The sequence below is a fragment of the Salvelinus alpinus genome, chromosome 5 (assembly GCF_045679555.1).
Source record: "Salvelinus alpinus chromosome 5, SLU_Salpinus.1, whole genome shotgun sequence".
NCBI lineage: Eukaryota > Metazoa > Chordata > Actinopteri > Salmoniformes > Salmonidae > Salvelinus > Salvelinus alpinus.
In genome coordinates this window covers 82,852,297-82,873,568 of record NC_092090.1, presented here as the reverse complement: position 1 = coordinate 82,873,568, position 21,272 = coordinate 82,852,297, and the positions used below count along the sequence as shown (strand labels likewise).

The 21,272-nt window shown below is 39.6% G+C and overlaps 1 protein-coding gene across 9 annotated transcripts; it reads left to right on the top strand.

Moving 5' to 3' along the window:
* Window positions 1-9,758: 9,758 nt before the first annotated feature.
* Window positions 9,759-19,444, top strand: susd1 (sushi domain containing 1). Of its 9 annotated transcripts, none has more exons than XM_071403730.1 (23): window positions 9,759-9,998; window positions 10,438-10,590; window positions 10,773-10,913; window positions 11,046-11,201; window positions 11,467-11,619; window positions 11,875-12,054; window positions 12,221-12,400; window positions 12,609-12,788; window positions 12,964-13,143; window positions 13,368-13,547; window positions 13,777-13,956; window positions 14,264-14,443; window positions 14,610-14,789; window positions 14,888-15,067; window positions 15,257-15,436; window positions 15,808-15,972; window positions 16,110-16,204; window positions 16,323-16,509; window positions 16,652-16,745; window positions 16,871-17,126; window positions 17,304-17,343; window positions 17,435-17,528; window positions 19,273-19,444. In XM_071403730.1, the coding sequence occupies exons 2-23, from the start codon at window positions 10,536-10,538 to the stop codon at window positions 19,289-19,291; spliced, it is 3,255 nt and encodes a 1,084-aa protein (XP_071259831.1). In that variant the 5' UTR covers window positions 9,759-9,998; window positions 10,438-10,535; the 3' UTR covers window positions 19,292-19,444. The 9 variants fall into 9 exon arrangements, with proteins under 9 accessions (XP_071259831.1, XP_071259832.1, XP_071259833.1 ...); XM_071403731.1 differs by having other exon boundaries at window positions 10,335-10,590; XM_071403732.1 differs by having other exon boundaries at window positions 10,239-10,590; window positions 12,260-12,400.
* The last annotated feature ends 1,828 nt before the right edge of the window (window positions 19,445-21,272 follow it).

Sequence of the window (21,272 nt, the reverse complement as noted above, 5' to 3'; positions counted from 1 at the left end):
ATACTTAAACAAGGTATTTCAGTTTTTTTAAATAAATGTACAAACATTTCTACAAACCTGTTTTCACTTTGTCCTTATGGGGTATCGTGTGTAGATTGATAAGGAAAATAATTAATTTAATACATTTTAGAATAAGGCTGTAATGTAACAAAATGTGGAAAAAGTCAAGGGGTATGTGGCGGTCCCGTGTGGCTCAGTTGGTAGAGCATGGCGCTTGCAACGCCAGGGTTGTGGGTTCATTCCCCACGGGGGGACCAGGATGAATATGTATGAACTTTCCAATTTGTAAGTCGCTCTGGATAAGAGCGTCAGCTAAATGACTTAAATGTAAATGTAAATGGTATGAATACTTTCCGAATGCACTGTAAGACATTTCCCAAATGAAAAATTATCTAAATTCCATTTGTGTTAACTAAGCAAATTAGCTTAACACAATCAGATTTTTTGCAACTGTTTCTATCATGAAATGCAAGCCAGAAAACACAGTGACGCTTTAATATGTGGGTGTGACTTAACACACTCTTCTGTGGATAGCAGGATAGTAGAACCTATTGTTTAACTACTGTGCTGTGTGTGCAACATCAAAAACTGTCACCAACCAAGCTCTTTTTCACAGCATACCCCCAAGAGTATAATGCAATAATTGTGTCATTTAAAAATCATATTTTCATTATTTATTTATTTTCCCTCGATCACTGCAAGTTTGTACTCATCAATGTTTATAGGTTGTTATCAATAAAATGTCGCAAGAAGGTGCACAACGTTCCAGTTGCCTGCTGGGGGGCAAGGAGACCCCCAGCTCCGCTAAAACAATTGGCAACTGCGTGCCTTTTTCAAGGGATTGTTAAATACATTTTAACTATTTGGTTGTAAAATCATCAGTGATGGAAAAAGTACCCAATTGTCATACTTGAGTAAAAGTATAGATACCTTAATAGAAATTGACTCAAGTTAAAGTGAGTCGCCCATTAAAGTACTACTTCAGTAAAAGTCTACAAGTATTTGGTTTTAAATATATTTAAGTATCAAAAGTAAATGTAATTGCTAAAATATACTTAAGTTTCAAAAGTAATATAAATATTTTCAAATTCCTTATTAAGTAAACCGGATGGCACCATTTTCTTATTTTTTAAATTTATGGATAGCCAGGGTTGCACTCCAACAACATTTACAAAAGAAGCAAGTGTGTTTAGTGAGTCTGTCAGATCAGAGACAGTAGGGATGTTCTCTTGATAAGTGGGAATTGGACCATTTTCCTTTCATGGTAAGCATTCCAAATGTAACAAATACTTTTGGGTGTCAAGAGAAATGTATAGAGTAAAAAGTACATTATTTTCATTAGGAATGTAGTGAAATAAAAGTTGTCAAAAATATAAATTGTAAAGTTCAGATACCCCAAAAACAACTTAAGTAGTACTTTAAAGTATTTTTACTTAAGTACTTTACATAACTGAATATCATCACCTTTTGAAGAACATAGTCAGGCCTACAAACTTCCGATTATTCCATGCAAAACAATTGCGCACATCTAACTCTATCAGATTTCTACAGCAAGTAACTACATGCTTTACATGATCAGTAAACATCAATTGATCATGTCATTTCAGATACGTTAGGGTAGCCTCACGATATCTCTCAATATTGGCCACCATTAATTGGATATTTAAGTGCTATAAAAGTCAACTACAGTATACCTGACAAGTATGAGTGGTGGTGGTGCTGATGTACTAGCTGATGATGTTACTGGTAGAAACTTTGAACAGTTAGCTAAACATAGTGGTAAGTAGACCTAATGTACTTTTTTCTCCAACCAGTGTAGGCTTACCTAGCGATGTTAGCTACATTATCCTCTTTTCAACATTGTTTTTAATAGTGTTTAATCACAATTACTACTGACAGACATGATAGGCTATATTGATTGATGGACCACGTCAAATTGGCTAGCCAGCTAATAACAGATCACGTCAATATGGCTACTTAACAAACAAACTTTTTGGGGTTAAACTTCACTGAACAAAAATATGAACAGAACATGTAAAGTCTTCAGGTGAAAGCTATGATCCCTTATTGATGTCACTTGTTAAATCCACTTCAATCAGTGTAGGTTAAAGAATGATTTTTAAGCATTGAGACAATTGAGACATGACTTGTGTATGTGTGCCATTCAGAGGGTGAATGGGCAAGACCATAGGTGCCTGAACAATCTGCAACAACTGCATCCCCACTTTCAAAATAGGGATGCAAGCGTATGTATATAAACGCAACATGTAAAGTGTTGGTCCCATGTTTCATGAGCTGAAATAAAAGATCCCAGAAACTTTCCATACGCACAATAAGCTTATTTCTCTCCAATTATGTGCACAATTTTTTTTTACATCCCTGTTAGTGAGCATTTCTTCTTACTGTAGCTATTAGAGTGAAAGAATACCATGCTATTGTTTGAGGAGAGTGCACAGTGTATGAATAAACCAATTAGGCACATTTGGGCAGTCTTGATACAACATTTTGAACAGATATGCAATGGTTCATTGGATCACTCCAAAACGTCGCACATATAATGCTGCCATCTAGTGGCCAAAGTCTAAATTGCGCCTGGCCTAGAATCATTCATTATGCCCTTTCTCTTGCATTTCAAAGATGATGGTACAAAAAAAAAATACTAAAAAACAGTTGTTTTTTCTTTGTATTATCTTTTACCAGATCTAATGTGTTATATTCTCCAGTATTCCTTTCACATTTCCACAAACGTCAAAGTGTTTCCTTTGAAATGGTATCAAGAATATGCATATCCTTGCTTGAGCTACAGGCAATTAGATTTGGGTATGTCATTTTAGGCGAATATTTTTTTAAAGGGGCGGATCCTCAAGTTAACAAGGATCGTACGCTTTTTTATAATTTTCGCCTAAAAATACATACCCAAATCTAACTGCCTGTAGCTCAGGACCTGAAGCAAGGATATGCATATTCTTGATACCATTTGAAAGGAAACACTGTGGAAATGTGAAATTATTGTAGGAGAATATAACACATTAGATATGGTAAAAGATAATACAAACAAAAAAACATGCGTTTTCAAATCTTTGTTTATTTCATCATCTTTGAAATGCATGAGAAATGCCATAATATAATATTGCAGTTTAGGCGCAATTTAGATTTTGGCCACTAGATGGCAGTGGTGTATGTGCAACGTTCCAGACTGATCCAGTGAAGCATTGCAATACTGCACAAATGTACATTTTCAAGTACATAACTATAGAGAACATGCAAAAATGATATGGTAATACAAAAATGTAAGTTTACACACTCCCAGGAAGGTCATAAATGATGGAAAATGAGCTTCCCTACAGAAAAGACACTAACTTTCACACATTTAGATGGTGTGTGTGGGGCCAGAAACAGCAAGGGTTCAAACTTTAGAACCCAGTTCTTACATTTTAATATAAAAATTGATTTTATCAAACAAAACTGTGCTACATTTTATCTCTGCGACCCTCAGGATGACAAATCAGGGCAAGATTACTGAATGTAAGTACATGTTTTACCTTCAGAGGTGAATGTATCAAACCAAGTGCCGTGATAAAAGTTTTTGTTGTTGTTGTGCACTCTCCTCAAACAATAGCATGGTATTTTTTTCACTGTAATAGCAACTGTAAATTGGACAGTGCAGTTAGATTAGCAAGAATTTAAGCTTTCTGCACATATAAGACATGTCTATGTCCTGGAAAGTTGGATGTTACTTGCAATGTCATTTTTGTCACATTAGCACATGTTAGAAACAACCGTCCTGTTATATGGACACCGATCCCGTAGAGGTTAAACAGCATGATCATTACACAAGTGCACCTTGTGCTGGGGACAATAAAAGGCCACTCTAAAATGTGCAGTTTTGTCACACAACACAATGCCACAGATGTCACTCCTACTAAAAAATGCTCACTATGTGTGCGTGTCTGTGTGCGCTTGCGTGCGTGTGTGAGGGTGAATGCGTGCATGTGGCAAGGTTGTGTCTTATGGAGCTGATCATTTTAGTGACTGTCCCCCTGTTACTCACTTAAAGGGAGAATCTCCACGCTGTCCTCTCCTGAAAGGGTTCAGAGCCTATGGGAATTCCAGTTATTTTGAAAGAACTCACTTAATTTATTTATCTTAAAAGGCCAATACTAAATGGAAACATGTTCCCTCTTTGTACCACTGAGTTTGCCATAATGAGTACTATTTCACAGACTCCTGAATGGACTGTTTTGTTTTGTACAGTATTGTGTACTAAACTAATCTAAAGGTTTTAACCAGTACAGACAATTGTTTTAAATCTTTAAATTACTAATCAGAAATTGAGTAATTGAGTAATTGAGTCTTTCTCATAATTACTAAGCATGGTCTCTGGGGACAACTATCACAACGTAAAAGCTGGGAAGCCTGTAGCTCTTTTAGCTCAAGTAAAATAGAGATGTCTAAGTGATGTTATGACAAAGTGTGGTGATGATCATTTCCTTTGCTATTTCAGTGCAGCCCACCTCAGAGAAGTGCAAGAAAAATTAAAAGTAAGACCAGCGCCATCCACCTCTCCTCTCCAGTGGCGGAGGGCCAGAGGAAGCTTGATGGAAGCAGCTTGACAGTTTACAATGAGGGCTAGAAGGTGAAAGTGGTGTATGAGGTCTACCCTGGTGATGTCTGCACCATGGAGAATGGTGCCCACTCCCAGAGACAAGGTCTGTGCAAGGTCACCAGCAGAGATGGTGGAGGAAACGTGCCCTCTCCATCGGGTGTAGTCACGAACGGCAGGGGACAGAAAGACTTACAGGACCAGAAAGCTGGAAAGAACAGTAACTCCATGTTGATGTGTCATGCCTCCATTAGCCAGCCCTGCTCTGGGCCTGAGGACAACTCAACAGAGACTTCAAGACTTTAACAGAGACTTCAACTATGACCTTTGTGGATGCACACACTATCGATGAGTCGTCGGAGACGCACAGCCTTTTGGGTGTAATGAAGTTACACATTAAGGAGTTTGTCCTCATTGATGATGATGATGACAGTGACATGTCCCTAAGAGAGAAGACTGTCACTGACATGTCCATCATGGATGTTAACGTTGCAGACCTGGTCTGTGGCAGACTACCGTCCATCACTACTGACACGTTCTATGAGTGTAAAGAGGAGAGTCTGGCCCCGGAACCTCCACCCCCTGCACAAACAGACACTGACACTATAAAGCAGTCCTGCTGCTTCTTTTCCATTCAATGATCATTCTATCTGTTCCTTTTTATGACCATTTCATCAATTCACACTGTAACAAAGGCAGAGCACAAACTGTAGTTATTTTTAGTTTTTGTAATTTTGTGTGACCATCGGTGGGACTTTTTGACCTTCCTGAATCAATCACTATTGCCTTCAAAAGCTGCCCACTATTCTGCACAAAATAAGTGTATTGGTTTTAAATTATGGTTATTTGTCATGTTGTCATGTCTCACTTACAGTATGTGTCACTGCACAGTCTTTGTATCGATTTTGCATTCTTTATAGTGTTGGGTAATACAGTAGTAAAGGTGCATAGTAAATAATCAGCATTTCTCACAGTAACTTTGAATACTTTGAATGCTTCTTGAATCGAACACTGTTATCTGAATGATATGTTCTCTGCACAGAAAGGCCTTGAGTGATCAGGTGTTGATTTCTATTCATGTTCCATTCATGTTCTGCTTTCTCTTCTTCACTTCAGATAAACTTTTCTTACTTGAACTGTATGTACAAATATTTGTCCTTTGATTATCGTACAATTAATACACTTCACATTTTTAGAATTTCAAAATATTATTTTCAAATGTTTTGAGAAAAGTAATCAGAAATATACCTGTGAGCAGCAATAAACGGGGTTCACGGGATGACAAAGGATGCAAGATCAGTTGGATAACAAAGCAAGCACTCTATCATGTGTGATCTATCTACCTTTTATGTCCAATTAGCAATACCACAAGGATGTGAAGTTTAGTCTAATGCTCTAGGTTGGTTATCTTTGAATGCAACAAGTAATCATTATTAAAGTCATTACTTAATGTATACATTTATATATACATTGACTGGGCAAACAGCAGGACTTCTGGTTTCTCTTTTTCCCCCCAAAATATCCACTTTTCACTGCATTCAGACCACATAATGGGGCAACAATATGTGATTATACAGATACACTAATCGCAATATTTTACATTGTATAATTTAAACCTGACATTAATTTGCATGAGACAAAGTCCAGTTGATTAATAGTTATTGCTCTAGTATCTTATGGTGCCACTAGTGCCAATGACATCTATAGTGCCACCAACTGGTCTGGTGCAGCCATCTAAGGTTACAGTGACTTTATATTCAGCTTCTAAGGACATAGACATCAAGTTTACAAATTTCATGGTCCCATGTTCATGGATTCAGTTCTTATAGCCTTGGTGTGATATCAAATCAAAAATCAAATACATTTTATTTGTCACATACACATGGTTAGCAGATGTTAATGCGAGTGTAGCGAAATGCTTGTGCTTCTAGTTCCGACCATGCAGTAATATCTAACAAGTAATATAACCTAACAATTTCACAACAACTACCTTATACACACACAAGTGTAAAGGAATGAACACGAATATGTACATAAAAATATATGAATGAGTGATGCTCAAACGGCATAGGCAAGATGCAGTAGATGGTATAGAGTACAGTATATACATATGAGATGAGTAATGTAGGGTATGTAAGCATTATATAAAGTGGCTAGTGATAAATTGATTACATCAATTTTTCCATTATTAAAGTGGCTAGAGTTGAGTCAGTATGTTGGCAGAAGCCACTCGATGTTAGTGATGGCTGTTTAACAGTCTGATGGCCTTGAGATAGAAGCTGTTTTTCAGTCTCTCGGTCCCCGCTTTGATGCACCTGTACTGACCTCACCTTCTGGATGATAGCGGGGTGAACAGGCAGTGGCTTGGGTGGTTGTTGTCCTTGATGATCTTTTTGGCCTTCCTGTGACATCGGATGGTGTAGGTGTCCTGGAGGGCAGGTAGTTTGCACCCGGTGATGCGTTGTGCAGACCTCACTACCCTCTGGAGAGCCTTACGGTTATGGGCGGAGCAGTGTCCGTACCAGGCGGTGATACAGCACGACAGGATGCTCTCGATTGTGCATCTGTAAAAGTTTGTGAGTGTTTTTGGTGACAAGCCGAATTTCTTCAGCCTCCTGAGGTTGAAGAGGTGCTGCTGCGCCTTCTTCACCACGCTGTCTGTATGGATGGACCATTTCAGTTTGTCCGTGATGTGTACGCTGAGGAACTTAAAACTTTCCACCCTCTCCACTACTGTCCCGTCAATGTAGATAGGGGGCTGCTCCCTCTGCTGTTTCCTGAAGCCCAAGATCATCTCCTTTGTTTTGTTGACATTGAATGTGAGGTTATTTTCCTGACACCACACTCCGAGGGCCCTCACCTCCTCCCTGTAGGCCGTCTCGTCGTTGTTGGTAATCAAGCCTACCACTGTAGTGTCGTCTGCAAACTTGATGATTGAGTTGGAGGCGTGCATGGCCACACAGTCGTGGGTGAACAGGGAGTACAGGAGAGGGCTGAGAACGAACCCTTGTGGGGCCCCAGTGTTGAGGATCAGCGGGGTGGAGATGTTGTTACCTACCCTCACCACCTGGGGGCGGCCCGTCAGGAAGTCCATTCCAGTTGCACAGGGCGGGGTCGAGACCCAGGGTCTCGAGCTTAATGACGAGTTTGGTGGGTACTATGGTGTTAAATGCTGAGCTGTAATCGATGAACAGCATTCTTACATAGGTATTCCTCTTGTCCAGATGGGTTAGGGCAGTGTGCAGTGTGATGGCGATTGCGTCGTCTGTGGACCTATTGGGGCGGTAAGCAAATTGGAGTGGGTCTAGAGTGTCAGGTAGGGTGGAGGTGATATGGTCCTTGACTAGTCTCTTAAAGCACTTCATGATGACGGAAGTGAGTGCTACAGGTCGGTAGTCATTTAGCTCAGTTACCTTAGCTTTCTTGGGAACAGGAACAATGGTGGCCCTCTTGAAGCATGTGGGAACAGCAGACTGGGATAAGGATTGATTGAATATGTCTGTAAACACACCAGCCAGCTGGTCTGCGCACGCTCTGAGGACGCGGCCAGGGATGCCGTCTAGTTGTGTAGCATGGCCAACTTTAAGTGCAGCAACTAATCATTCTCTAATTCATTAGAGGCTAATTCATTGAGTCTATATACCACATCTGGAGTCAGTCTGACTTATGGTTCATGAGAAGAAGATTTTGTACATATTTTTTGCATTATCATATGTGCTAACGTGCATCTATAGGTACAGTGCGGCCATATTTGAATTGAGAAACTATTTAGTGTTACATATGCAAAGAATGAGTTGTTAATAGTTTCCTTGTTTTTTTTAGATATCAATATCAAATTCCGTGTGGTTCGTCTTAGGGACATCCATAATTGCGATGATAAATTTCAAGTTGATAGGCCACTGTGGAGTGGATTTACAGTGGTTTAAATGGACAAATATAATCCGATTTTTGATTTGTCAATAACTAAGCCATCTTTTGACCAATCCCTTTCTCAAACTAAGTTAAGACATGTACCATAGGCCTACATTCCAAATATGGTGTAATTTAGTCCTACGAGAAGAAAAGTTTTGAAGTTTTTATTAGCATATTTTAGCGTATTAGCTTATGTGCTAATAGGTATCTACTGGTATAGTGCTGCCATCTTTGAATGCATCAACGTTATCTTCTCAAATTCTTTAGGGACTATTGTAATGAGTCCAAAGACCACATTTGGAGTGAATCTGACTTTTAGTCCATGTGAAGATGTTATAATGATTATTTTAAGCATTAGCGTTACATAGTCAAAAAAAGTGAATTGTTAATAGTTTCCTTATATGTTAGATATCAGCGTTCATCATGGTAATGGATTTGATGACCCTAAAAAGTTTCAAGTTGATGAGCCATTGTGGAATGAATTTACAAAGGATTTAAATGGACAGGTAAAATCAGATATCCTGATTTATCAATAACTGAGCCATCTCTTAGCTTTTCTCAGACTACATTAAGAGATATACTATGGGCCTAAATTTGTAGTTGTTATATGGACTGATGGTTCATGATAAGTTTTTGAAATGTTTTCTGAAATTTCCAAGATGGAGGAAAATCTATCCAGACCTTATGGGTCCTTGAGGCACATTTGTTCAGTATGGGTAAAGACAACTACATTCAAAGTTTCAAGTCTCTAGGTCAATCAGGGTGGCGGATATGAGGTTTTAAGTGAGACTTTATAACAGCGCCACCTATAGGCCAACCAGTGCCATTATTTTTGACCAAATTAATCATGGTCAGTGGTTTCTGTTTGCCAAGTTAAAAAAACGTTACCAATCTATCCTTGAGTTATTTGACTATGAGCAGAATACAGAGATTAACAATAGGTTTCACAGCTTCATTGTGAACCAATAAATAGAGACCTATGCCTGCTCTAAACATTCTATGTCTAATTTTGTGTTACCATATGTTGCATGCTCATATGTGCTGCTGGTGGAGAGACCCTAGTGTAGCGTGTTAGAGAGGGTCTGGTGGTTTTGAGGGACAGGCTGGTGCTTAATCAGGCCTCTCCAGCAGGCGCAGTGTGAGGTGTAGGCTCACTGGGGGAGTGATAGAGGGAGACCCCACTGAGTCCTGGTGGGCTGGGCGATAGCAGCATGATGGATTTATCTTCCCCTTCCACATTATACTAGATTAACTCGCTACCCAAGAACCAACTGGAAACAGCTTAATGGTGGATGGCTGTTCTCACTGTGTTGACACTATTGGTGAAATGATGTGGTGATGAGCCAGTTTTACTCAATTTCACACCTTTTTTTGTGCATTTTCATGGACAGGGTTTTCCTTTAATTCATGTGACAGAGCACCTAGCGTGGATTGTAATTATGATGGGTCTCACAAACACTGGATAAAGTTGATTCAAGAAAAGGTAGGATGTATAAACAACTAGGCTGGCCTAGTTAATTTACTTTAATAAATTGAATATCACCAATTGTTAATGTCACTCTTAAATCCATGGTTATCATCTAGAGTCTGTTAATTTACCTAGTTTTTACTTTTTTAGTTCATAATGTTATGTTCATTATCAACCCCAGGCAGGTTTGCTGAGCCAAATATAGCTCTTATCAGCATACACAGCATGACCGTGCAATTTGAAAATGTGTTTCAGATGTCTCCCAAAGCGTAGAGTACATTATCACACATGTGAAGTATAACTGAATGTGTCAAAATGCTGATGATGACAGACATGTCCCCAAACCACTAGTGCCAACATCACCATTGAGAAGAGAGAGCGGCGGTTGGATTTCATTGTGACCTCAGCTAACTCTTATACCCTTCTTTCAATCCTGGTTATCAAATCCGCTCAGCACCACGAGTTCTGCAAGACGGAAATAAATAAAGATGTGTTTACAAAGAATGCGTCTTTGCAATATCTAAGAGAGGGAAATGGACATACTTTGAGAGGATGTATTGGAGAACAGCACTTGTGATCTTGGCCTTTCTTACTCATACCATTACAGGTGAGTGGATCAAAACAAATCCATCACATTGGTAATATATTCAAATTAATATTGACAGAACCTTTGTAAATCATAATGGTGAAGCTCTTACATAGAGCATCTATTTCAATAAATAACAGTTATAGGTGACTGTTTCAACAAACAAAGATTTCTCTTTATAGTGTATATTTTCTTTATCTTAGAAATGCGAGTGACTGGTCAAACGTTGGATGTGTGTGCCACCTGTCACCCTAACGCCACCTGTGAGGAGAAGGTGGATGGTACCGGCAAAGCCTGTAACTGCATGTATGGCTTTGTTGGTAATGGAAGAACTTACTGTCAAGGTGTGTATCTCCAGGTTTAAACTGAAGATGAAGGATTTACTTATCTTTTATCTAATGGGTATCAGTTGTATTCAAATTATACTAGTATTTATTGATTATTTTATTATTTACCACTATTCTTCTCTCTTACAGACAAAAATGAATGTCAGATAGGAGCCAATAAGATCTGTGGGCAGCATACTGCCTGCCATAACACCTATGGAAGCTACTACTGCACCTGCCTGGCAGGATACAGCCCTTCCAACAACATGGCCATCTTCATCCCCAACGATGGAACCCGCTGTCAGGGTAAGTTATAGCGATTACTGATGCTGAATACTTCAGCAGCTTTGTAACATTAAGAAAAGAAGGGCGACATAAAAATCATTGCCATTTTGGCAGATATGATATATGATTGTGAGTCTTCTTAAGCTTTATGGACGTTAACTTGATGCTAATTTGGAATGAGTGAATGTGCTACAGTCACGCACATATTGGTGCCCAATAACTGGATACATTACCCAACCACATGAACTAATAATACTAACACAACATCCGTGTTGGTTCTATCTAGACATTAATGAGTGTAGAGTCCAAGGGATCTGTGGTGAGGGGGGTAAGTGCACGAACATGCAGGGGTATTTTAACTGCCTCTGCCAAGTCGGATACCAGGTTCACAATGGAGCAGAGCCATTCCACCCACACCAGGACAAGGCCTTGTGCAAAGGTAAATAACACAAACCACTTGGGCTCAGTATTGTAAGACCTTTCAGTTCAATTATAGGTACAATTCTAAGATAATGGATAATAATCAGAGAGCTGTATGCTTCAAAAATGCATGTTTCAGAATCTCTTTGCCTGCTGCCCTATACTATACTGCAGCCACTGCAATAATTTAATGATTTATAGAACATTTGCAGAATGACAGTAGTGTTATCAAAAAGTATGGTATCTGTAGTGTTGTCCTTTTCTCCATGTGTAGCCATTGATTGTGGCCAGCCTCCCTCGGCTCTGAATGCAGTCCAGCTGTCAGCCACGGGAACACGTTACGGCAGCATAGCTAAATTTGGCTGCTCTGAGGGATTCTTCTGGAAAAGCGGGGAGAACTCCTCCGTTTGTGGAGCAGAAAGTGTGTGGAAGGGCCCAAGTCTTGTTTGTGAAGGTAAAATGTATAAATATTTCCCTCCTAGCATTGTTTCATTTAGATTTTTGCATTCATTCATGTATTTAACATGTGGATGGATGAGTGTTTTGTTTGTAGAGAAAAATGTTATCATGTACTGCATCTAGGAATGGTCACTGGTCAATGTCCTTGCTTTGCCTCTCAGAGGTTGACTGTGGCTTGCCCCCTGCCCTCCCTCACTCAGTAATGTTGTGGAATCAGAGCACCAGGATAGGCTCTGAGGTGGTTTATCAGTGTAACTCTGGATATTACAATGTGGGAGAGGGAAATGTCTCCATATGCACTGCCAATGGAAAGTGGGACCAGACATCTTTTATATGTAAAGGTAAAATAAATCTTCCCTCTCAGCATTACCATCTGCAATCACTACCTTACATCCATAACTAACTCATAACTGAATTAACCAAGTGCTTTAACAAATACCTCCTAGGCCATGTTGACCATACCATTAATTATATTGTGTGTCCAAAATATCAGACATGAATGTTTGCCTGATGGAAATTGCACACTGTTGTAATGCTTTCTCTTTATAGAGATAACATGTGGTGATCCCCCTATGCTGCCACACACTGGACAGGTGTGGAATGGCAGCACAAACCCTGGCAGCACTGTGCTGTTTTACTGTAAAGGAGGGTTTTACAGAGAGGGAGGGGGGAATATTTCACAATGCACTAGAGATGGTTACTGGACAAAGGCAACGTTGTCATGTAAAGGTAACAGTTTTGCCACGTAATACTTTCTCACATATTCTCTTGTGAAACCTCTTTTGAGATTTTCTGTAATCTATATGTCATGTAGGAATCATATCAGAGAAGCCAAATCTACTACCTATACAAATATCCTGGTGAATAATCTGTTAACTCAACCATTCTCTCATTCTCTGTGTAGAGGTTGACTGTAGTTCCCCCCCTGCCCTCCCTCACTCAGTAATGTTGTGGAATCAGAGCACCAGGATAGGCTCTGAGGTGGTTTATCAGTGTAACTCTGGATATTACAATGTGGGAGAGGGAAATGTCTCCATATGCACTGCCAAGGGACAGTGGGACCAGACATCTTTTATATGTAAAGGTAAAATAAATCTTCCCTCTCAACATTACCACCTGCAATCAATACCTTACAAGTTAACCATAACTAACCCATAACTGAATTACCCAAGTGCTTTAACAAATACCTCAGAGGTCATGTTGATCATACCATGGAACAATATTGTGTGTGCAAAATGTAAGATATTAATGTCTGCTTGATGGAAATGTGTAGAAATTGCACACTGTTATAATGCTTTCTCTTTATAGAGATAACGTGTGGTGATCCCCCTATGCTGCCACACACTGGACAGGTGTGGAATGGCAGCACAAACCCTGGCAGCACTGTGCTGTTTTACTGTAAAGAGGGATTTTATAGAGAGGGAGGGGGGAATATTTCCTACTGTACAGAAAATGGTTTCTGGACAAAGGCAACATTATCATGCAAAGGTAACTGAACATTTCTTACATACACTGACAGAGATGAAATTATGAGAAATACATGGTTTTTAGCACTCTGATACACCAGTAGAAACAAAGCATTATTGATAAATAGCTACATGTCTTCATACGATAAGACCTGTGGTTGAAATGAAAGTGTTGAAAGTCAAATCTAAATGTTCCTTATGCTTTACATCCAGGATACACATAATCAATTCCATACTGCTTTCCCCCTTAGAAATACTGTGTGGTGGTCCCCCTATACTGCCCCACACTGGACAGGTGTGGAATGGCAGCACAAACCCTGGCAGCACTGTGCTGTTTTACTGTAAAGAGGGATTTCATAGAGAGAGGGGGGGAGGTATTTCCCAATGCACTAAAGACGGTAACTGGACAAAGGCAACATTGTCATGTAAAGGTAATGTATATGACTTTGTCACATGTTCTCTAGTTAAACCTCCTTTGAGATTGTGTGTAATGTATGTATGAATCATATCAGAGAGGCCAAATCTCCTTCCTATACAAATATCCTGGTGAACAATCTGTTATCTCAACCATTCTCTCATTCTCTCTAGAGGTTGACTGTGGTTCTCCCCCTGCCCTCCCTCAATAATGTTGTGAGATCAGAGCACCTGGATAATTAAATGATTTATAGAACATTTGCAGAATGACAGTAGTGTTATCAAAAACTGTATCTGTAGTGTTGTCCTTTTCTCCATGTGTAGCCATTGATTGTGGGCAGCCTCCCTCGGCTCTGAATGCAGTCCAGCTGTCAGCCACAGGAACACGTTACGGCAGTGTGGCTAAATTTGGCTGCTCTGAGGGATTCTTCTGGAAAAGTGGGGAGAACTCCTCCGTTTGTGGAGCAGAAAGTGTGTGGAAGGGCCCAAGTCTTGTTTGTGAAGGTAAAATGTATACATTTTTCCCTCCTAGCATTGTTTCATTTAGATTTTTGCATTCATTTATGTATTTAACATGTGGATGGATGAGTGTTTTGTTTGTAGAGAAAAAGGTTATCATGTACTGCATCTAGGAATGGTCACTGGTCAATGTCCTTGCTTTGCCTCTCAGAGGTTGACTGTGGCTTGCCCCCTGCCCTCCCTCACTCAGTAATGTTGTGGAATCAGAGCACCAGGATAGGCTCTGAGGTGGTTTATCAGTGTAACTCTGGATATTACAATGTGGGAGAGGGAAATGTCTCCGTATGCACTGCCAAGGGACAGTGGGACCAGACATATTTTCTATGTGAAGGTATTATATTAGTCATTTCTGTATGGTCATGACACATTAATAACAATTACATATGATACCAACTCTTATATAACCACTATCCCCTTTTTAAATTATAGAGATTGACTGTGGGGAGCCACTGTTTATATCCCATGCTAAGATGCTATGGAACCGGACATCGTTGATTGGTAGTGTGGTTTATTACCAATGTGTTGAAGGATATTACTCCACGAGTGGGAAATGTTATACTGAGTGTGGAGAGAATGGACTTTGGGAGAATATAGAACTTCAATGTGAAGGTGCATTTCTATTACCAGCAATATAATGAAGGTCTTTCAAAGACATGTATTTTCATTTATATTCAAATGCACATTTGCTTTGTTATTGTACTGTATGAGTCATTTTGCTTGAATAACTTGAACATGTACAGTAGTGTTTTTGTCTTTTTATGTTAAACCAAACAAACCTCAACTGATTTCTGTGAACAGAGTTAAACTGTGGGGCTCCACTAACCCTTCCCCATACTAACATGCTGTGGGACAATACAACTGTCCTGGGCAGTGTGATTGAGTATGTATGTAAGGATGGATTTTACCAGGAGGGAAGAAATAGTCTCTCAACATGTATATCATCAGGACAGTGGGGAATTGTTTCAATAATATGCAAAGGTACGGTAACAATATCTCACTCTGAAGCTAACCCTATTCTGCTGCATGATCAATTGTCTGTGCGGGCACACTGCAACAGTTACTCCCGTGAACTCATTATACTGTGTCAAAGTGCTCACATTCAAATTGATGTTGTATGTCTATCATGAATGCGCCCACCTATGTAGTAGATGTGCTTTCAGCACTTACTATTCTGTACCAGAAGGGGGTAATGTTGTATTGGGTAATGGGTTGTAAATTCATGTTTAATCATGATCATGAGTATGTTGCAACAAAATAATCAAGACTAGTATTTGTGTATACTGTGCAGTGTAATCTAATCTTTTATGGTAATCGTCACATAATTCAATTGATCCACCTTGTTTTGACAGCTACATGTGGACCGGCCCCTGCTCTGGCCAACACAGAGGTGGTGCTGCAGAACACAAGTGTTGTGTTCCATCGTTGTCTGGAAGGATTCCACAGCTGGAGAGGAAGAAACACCTCTGTTTGTGACATCACTGGGAAGTGGCAAGCTGCCACAATGCGATGCAGAGGTATGCATTCAGAAATCTGTGAACTATAGTTCATTTGAAAAACCTTTTAGTATGTGGAAGGAATTAGTGTAGATCAGTGATTTTTTTTTTCTCCACTTTTTTTTAACACATTGTTTCTCATCCCTTGTGACTACCAGAAATCAAGCCTGCCATCAGCGACTTGGTTGTCTTTAATGAAAAATGTTTGCGTTGGAAAGCAGACAAGTATGAAGAAGACACAGAGAATTACAGAGTAAGTTTACCTTAACAAGGACCTTAAAATATGATAATATTATTGATTATAAAAAGTGCTCTCTGAACTGCATACACCTTGACCATCATTATTTGATCTGTCTACCTGTATGTAACAGGTAGCATTTGTGGGATTCAGGGCCTATCAAAGGTCATTCCATGACAAGAGGAAGAAGCTCCTCAGCTCCACATCAGACCACCCTGAGATCTGCCTGAACCTGCTGCCTGTTACCAACTACACCATCAGCATCACTGCACTGTCTGCCAGGTTCACCTCCACACTTACAACAAACACCAGCCTACAAGGTACACTACAAACACCCTTGACTAACAATCACAATTTGATTAATAAATATCTGAAGATATTATGAGAAACATGGAGAAGAATATTGACTTTGACATGGATATGAAATCCAATGTTATTAAATGTGTCAATACCTTCTCATAGTGCCTCAAGCCCCAGAGATTTTATACAGAGAAATTGAGGCTCCATTGCCCACTTTGTGGCTACGCAGATCAGCTGACACTCTGGACCCAATTAGGTAATTCATAATTCTACCTCCAACGCTCTCCCGTACTAAAAGCTGATTTTGTATCTTGAAATTTGCCCACTGAGGTCTGGCTATTACGACACAAACCCTTTTCTCTTTTATTCCTGGGTTTACAGTTTCTACCAGGTGTTTGTGTTGCCACTGGAGGGGACTCTTGTGTTTGACTGCAGCTCTCCTAAGACCCCAGACTTCTCCAGTCAGAGGAAGCCCCATGGACAGTACATCACTGCCCAGCTCCATCTGAGGGATATAGGGAAAGAGATTAACCTGACTTTGGGCGATGGACACTACTATGGAGGGTTCTACAATGCTCCTTTACAGAAAGGCAGAGACTATTACATCATATTACGAGCTGTCAGTCAATGGGGAGGGGTAAGACTAACTGCTATGCATTGGAAATAAATTATATGTGGAGTTTATTCATATAAAAGGAAGGACAGTTTTGAAGGTCATCTTTAACAAATTATTATTGATAATGCTTGTTGATCTTATAGAACTCCTGCATTAATAATTCATCATTCTGTATGTGCCATTTGAACTATTTTCTAGGCTTTCAAGCACTCTTGTGTTATTTGGGCAAAAGTGAGAGGTAAGGGTTCCTTTTCTCATATTTAGCCCACTGTTGTGGTTTAATCAGATTGTTGTATTGATGTTGCATGATGTTTTCTCTCGTTTGGCAGATATATCCTACATAATGAAGGTTTCATCGCTTTTTGCTGGAGGATCAATTGGAGTCTTTGCTTTGGCCATTTTTCTGGGACACTGTTACACCTGGTAAGATCTATCCTATCCTAGTGTGTATGCCTACTTATGACATTTATGATACAGTTGAAGTCAGAAGTTTACATACACCTTAGCCAAATACATTTAAACTCAGATTTTCACAATTCCTGACATTTAATCCTAGTAAAAATTCGCTGTTTTAGGTCAGTTAGAATCACCACTTTATTTTAAGACTGTGAAATGTCAGAATAATAGTAGAGAGAATTATTTATTTCAGCTTTTATTTCTTTCATCACATTCCCAGTGGGTCAGAAGTTTACATACACTCAATTAGTATTTGGTAGCATTGCCTTTAAATTGTTTAACTTGGGTCAAACGTTTCAGGTAGCCTTCCACAAGCTTCCCACAATAAGTTGGGTGAATTTTGGCCCATTCCTCCTGACAGAGCTGGTGTAATTGAGTCAGGTTTGTAGGCCTCCTTAATCGCACACGCTTTTTCAGTTCTGCCCACGAATTTTCTATAGGATTGAGGTCAGGGCTTTGTGATGGCCACTCCAATACCTTGACTTTGTTGTCCTTAATCCATTTTGCCACAACTTTGGAAGTATGCTTGTCCATTTGGAAGACTCATTTACGACCAAGCTTTAACTTCCTGACTGATGTCTTGAGATGTTGCTTCAATATATCCACATACTTTTCCTGCCTCATGATGCCATCTATTTTGTGAAGTGCACCAGTCCCTCCTGCAGCAAAGCACCCCCACAACATGATGCTGCCACCCCCTTGCTTCACGTTGGGATGTTGTTCTTCGGCTTGCAAGCCTCCCCCTTTTTCCTCCAAACATAATGATGGTCATTATGCCCAAACAGTTCTATTTTTGTTTCATCAGATCAGAGGACATTTCTCTAAAAAGTACAATATTTGTCCCCATGTGCAGTTGCAAACCATAGTCTGGCTTTTTTATGGCGGTATTGGAGCAGTGGCTTCTTCCTTGCTGAGCAGCCTTTCAGGTTATGTCGATATAGGACTCGTTTTACTGTGGATATAGATACTTTTGTACCTGTTTCCTCCAGCATCGTCACAAGGTCCTTTTCTGTTGTTCTGGGAATGATTTGCACTTTTCGCACTAAAGCACGTTCATCTCTAGGAGACAGAACGCGTCTCCTTCCTGAGCGGTATGACGGCTACATGGTCCCATGGTGTTTATACTTGCGTAGTATTGTTTGTACAGATGAACGTGGTACCTTCAGGCGTTTGCTCCCAAGGATGAACCAGACTTGTGGAGGTCTACAATTTTTTTCTGAGGTCTTGGCTGATTTCTTTTGATTTTCCCATGATGTCAAGCACAGAGGCACTGAGTTTGAAGGTAGGCCTTGAAATACATCCACAGGTACACCTCCAATTGACTCAAATGATGTCAATTAGCCTATCAGAAGCTTCTAAAGCCATGACATCATTTTCTGGCATTTTCCAAGCTGTTTAAAGGCACAGAACTTAGTGTATGTAAACTTCTGACCTACTGGAATTGTGATACAGTGAATTATAAATGAAATAATCTTTCTGTAAACAATTGTTGGAAAAATTACTTGTGTTATGCACAAAGTAGATGTCCTACTTGCCAAAACTATAATTTGTTAACAAGAAATGTGTGGAGTGGTTGAAAAACAAGTTTTAATGACTCCAACCTAAGTGTATGTAAACTTCCTACTTCAACTGTATGTGGAATTCATTTTCAGATACTGATCAAATCTGACTTAATACATAGCCTACTTAACTTTCTGTATCCCCTTTTCAGGTTTTGTAAGAAGACATGACAGTCATCGTGAGGACTGCCTTTTTAAGTTGGGTCACACTTGGTTTATATTAGCATAACGTTCAACGACATTTACCTGTCATATTGTAACTGTGTAAAAATGTGTTTTGTATTGTAGTTGTTTTCTGTACTAAAATAAAGGTATAAAAATATATATTTTTAATTGTTTATAGAGTTTTATTATCAGCAATATCATAAATAATATGTTCTTAAAATACATTCATACACATGCAATACAATGCATTTAAACTTTTTACTCTGTTGGTTTGCTACATTTTTAATCACAAGTTTCGAAAAAGGCAACAGTAAACATGTCGTCACTCCCCCGACCCCCCCCCGATTTGATTACTATAGCGCTCCCCTTGGGCAAATCAGTGTAATTTTGTAAATGCCGGGTCTCTATGGCAAGATGCATCAATCACCCAGGTTTCGTCAAAATCAGGCTAGTGGTGTCTGAGATACCGTGTGTGACTAAAGTACAAACGGAAGGAAAGAGACAGATCCATATTTCCCCTTCCGATTTCATCGTGGGGGACAATTACAGACATCACCAGACCCAATCAAAGGGATGACTAACTCTGGAGATCCTTTTGGCCCCTTAGGTAGATCTGGCTTTCGGTTTTTTGCACCTTGTAGAATAATCTCCAGAACTCTCTAAGGTTGGATTTTTTGATGTCGCTATGGCAGTTCAGACGGCTGGTTGATTACTTTTTTACTGAGGAATGTGTTGTTTTTCATGAGCATGTTTTGTAAGTCACTTTTCTGAAATTGCTTGTAAATATTGTATGTTTTTTATTGTGTTGGATTTGTAAATATTGTGAATTTTCTATGATTTCTATGAAAGAGAGGCCTTGGTCTCAATGTGATTCCCTGTTGAAATACATTTAAAAAAGGCAACAGTAAACATGTTGTCATCCACGAATGATGCAGCGTCCCGCTTGGGCCAGTCAGTGTAATTTAGCTAATGCCGGATCTCTGTGGCAAGACGCATCATTCACCCAAGTTTAATCAAAATCAGGCCAGTGGTGTCTGAGATATCGCATGGGTTAGCTAGACTCATATCCTTGAGCATGTCTGCCAAATTTCGGCACTCTGAGTCAAACAGATCAGGAGATTTAAATATGTGCCCGTTATAGTGCTACCATGTGATCAATGTGAATGTTCTTGCATATGGTGAGTCTTGACAGTGTTTGCAACATGTGTACCAAATTGTGTGACAATATGAATATCCTTGACTTATTTATATGCGTTTATGTGCCATACCACACCCACGTGAATGTTTATTGGTCAATAGCAGCCATTTTGTTTTAGGTACTAGTCTGAAAAATATTTAATTGAGGCACCATTGTCCATAGATGCCAAATATCAAGTTTCATGCATATCGGTCATTCGGTGCCAGAAGAGTAGCGTTTTAAGTGTTTTTCACAAAATGCAAAATGGCCCTTATGGGTCCCTGAAGGGAATTTGTTCATTGTGAGGAGAGCAGAGGTGGCACCACGGGTTCAAAAGTGTATTTTCTGTGGCCTGGAGTTTTTCCTTATCTCATGACCTGGTCAGATAATTTGTAGCCTATGACAGGGTCCATAATGATCTTTTGTTTCTCACTGGCCCGGTGGGACCAGTTGGCCAGAAATCTACAGGCCTGAACAAAATTTCTACTGGCCCGGACATGTTGTAAATTTTAAATGCAGGGCCTATAGGTTGGCATGCTTTCTCTGTATATGCAGCTATTAATAGTCTATATTTATAATAAATAAATACAAAATAATTTGGTGGGTGCTTATATTTGCCCTATTTCACACATGTACAAGTGTGCATTAATATACATTTGTGAATTGAAAATGTGATTTTTGCATATCCCAGCTCTCCCTGAGACACTTTTGGAGAGTGGGATTACGGCCAGGGTCTACCATTATTAACGGCAATCCTGGAGCAATTAGGGGTTAAGTGCCTTGCTCAAGGGCACATTGACAGATGTTTCA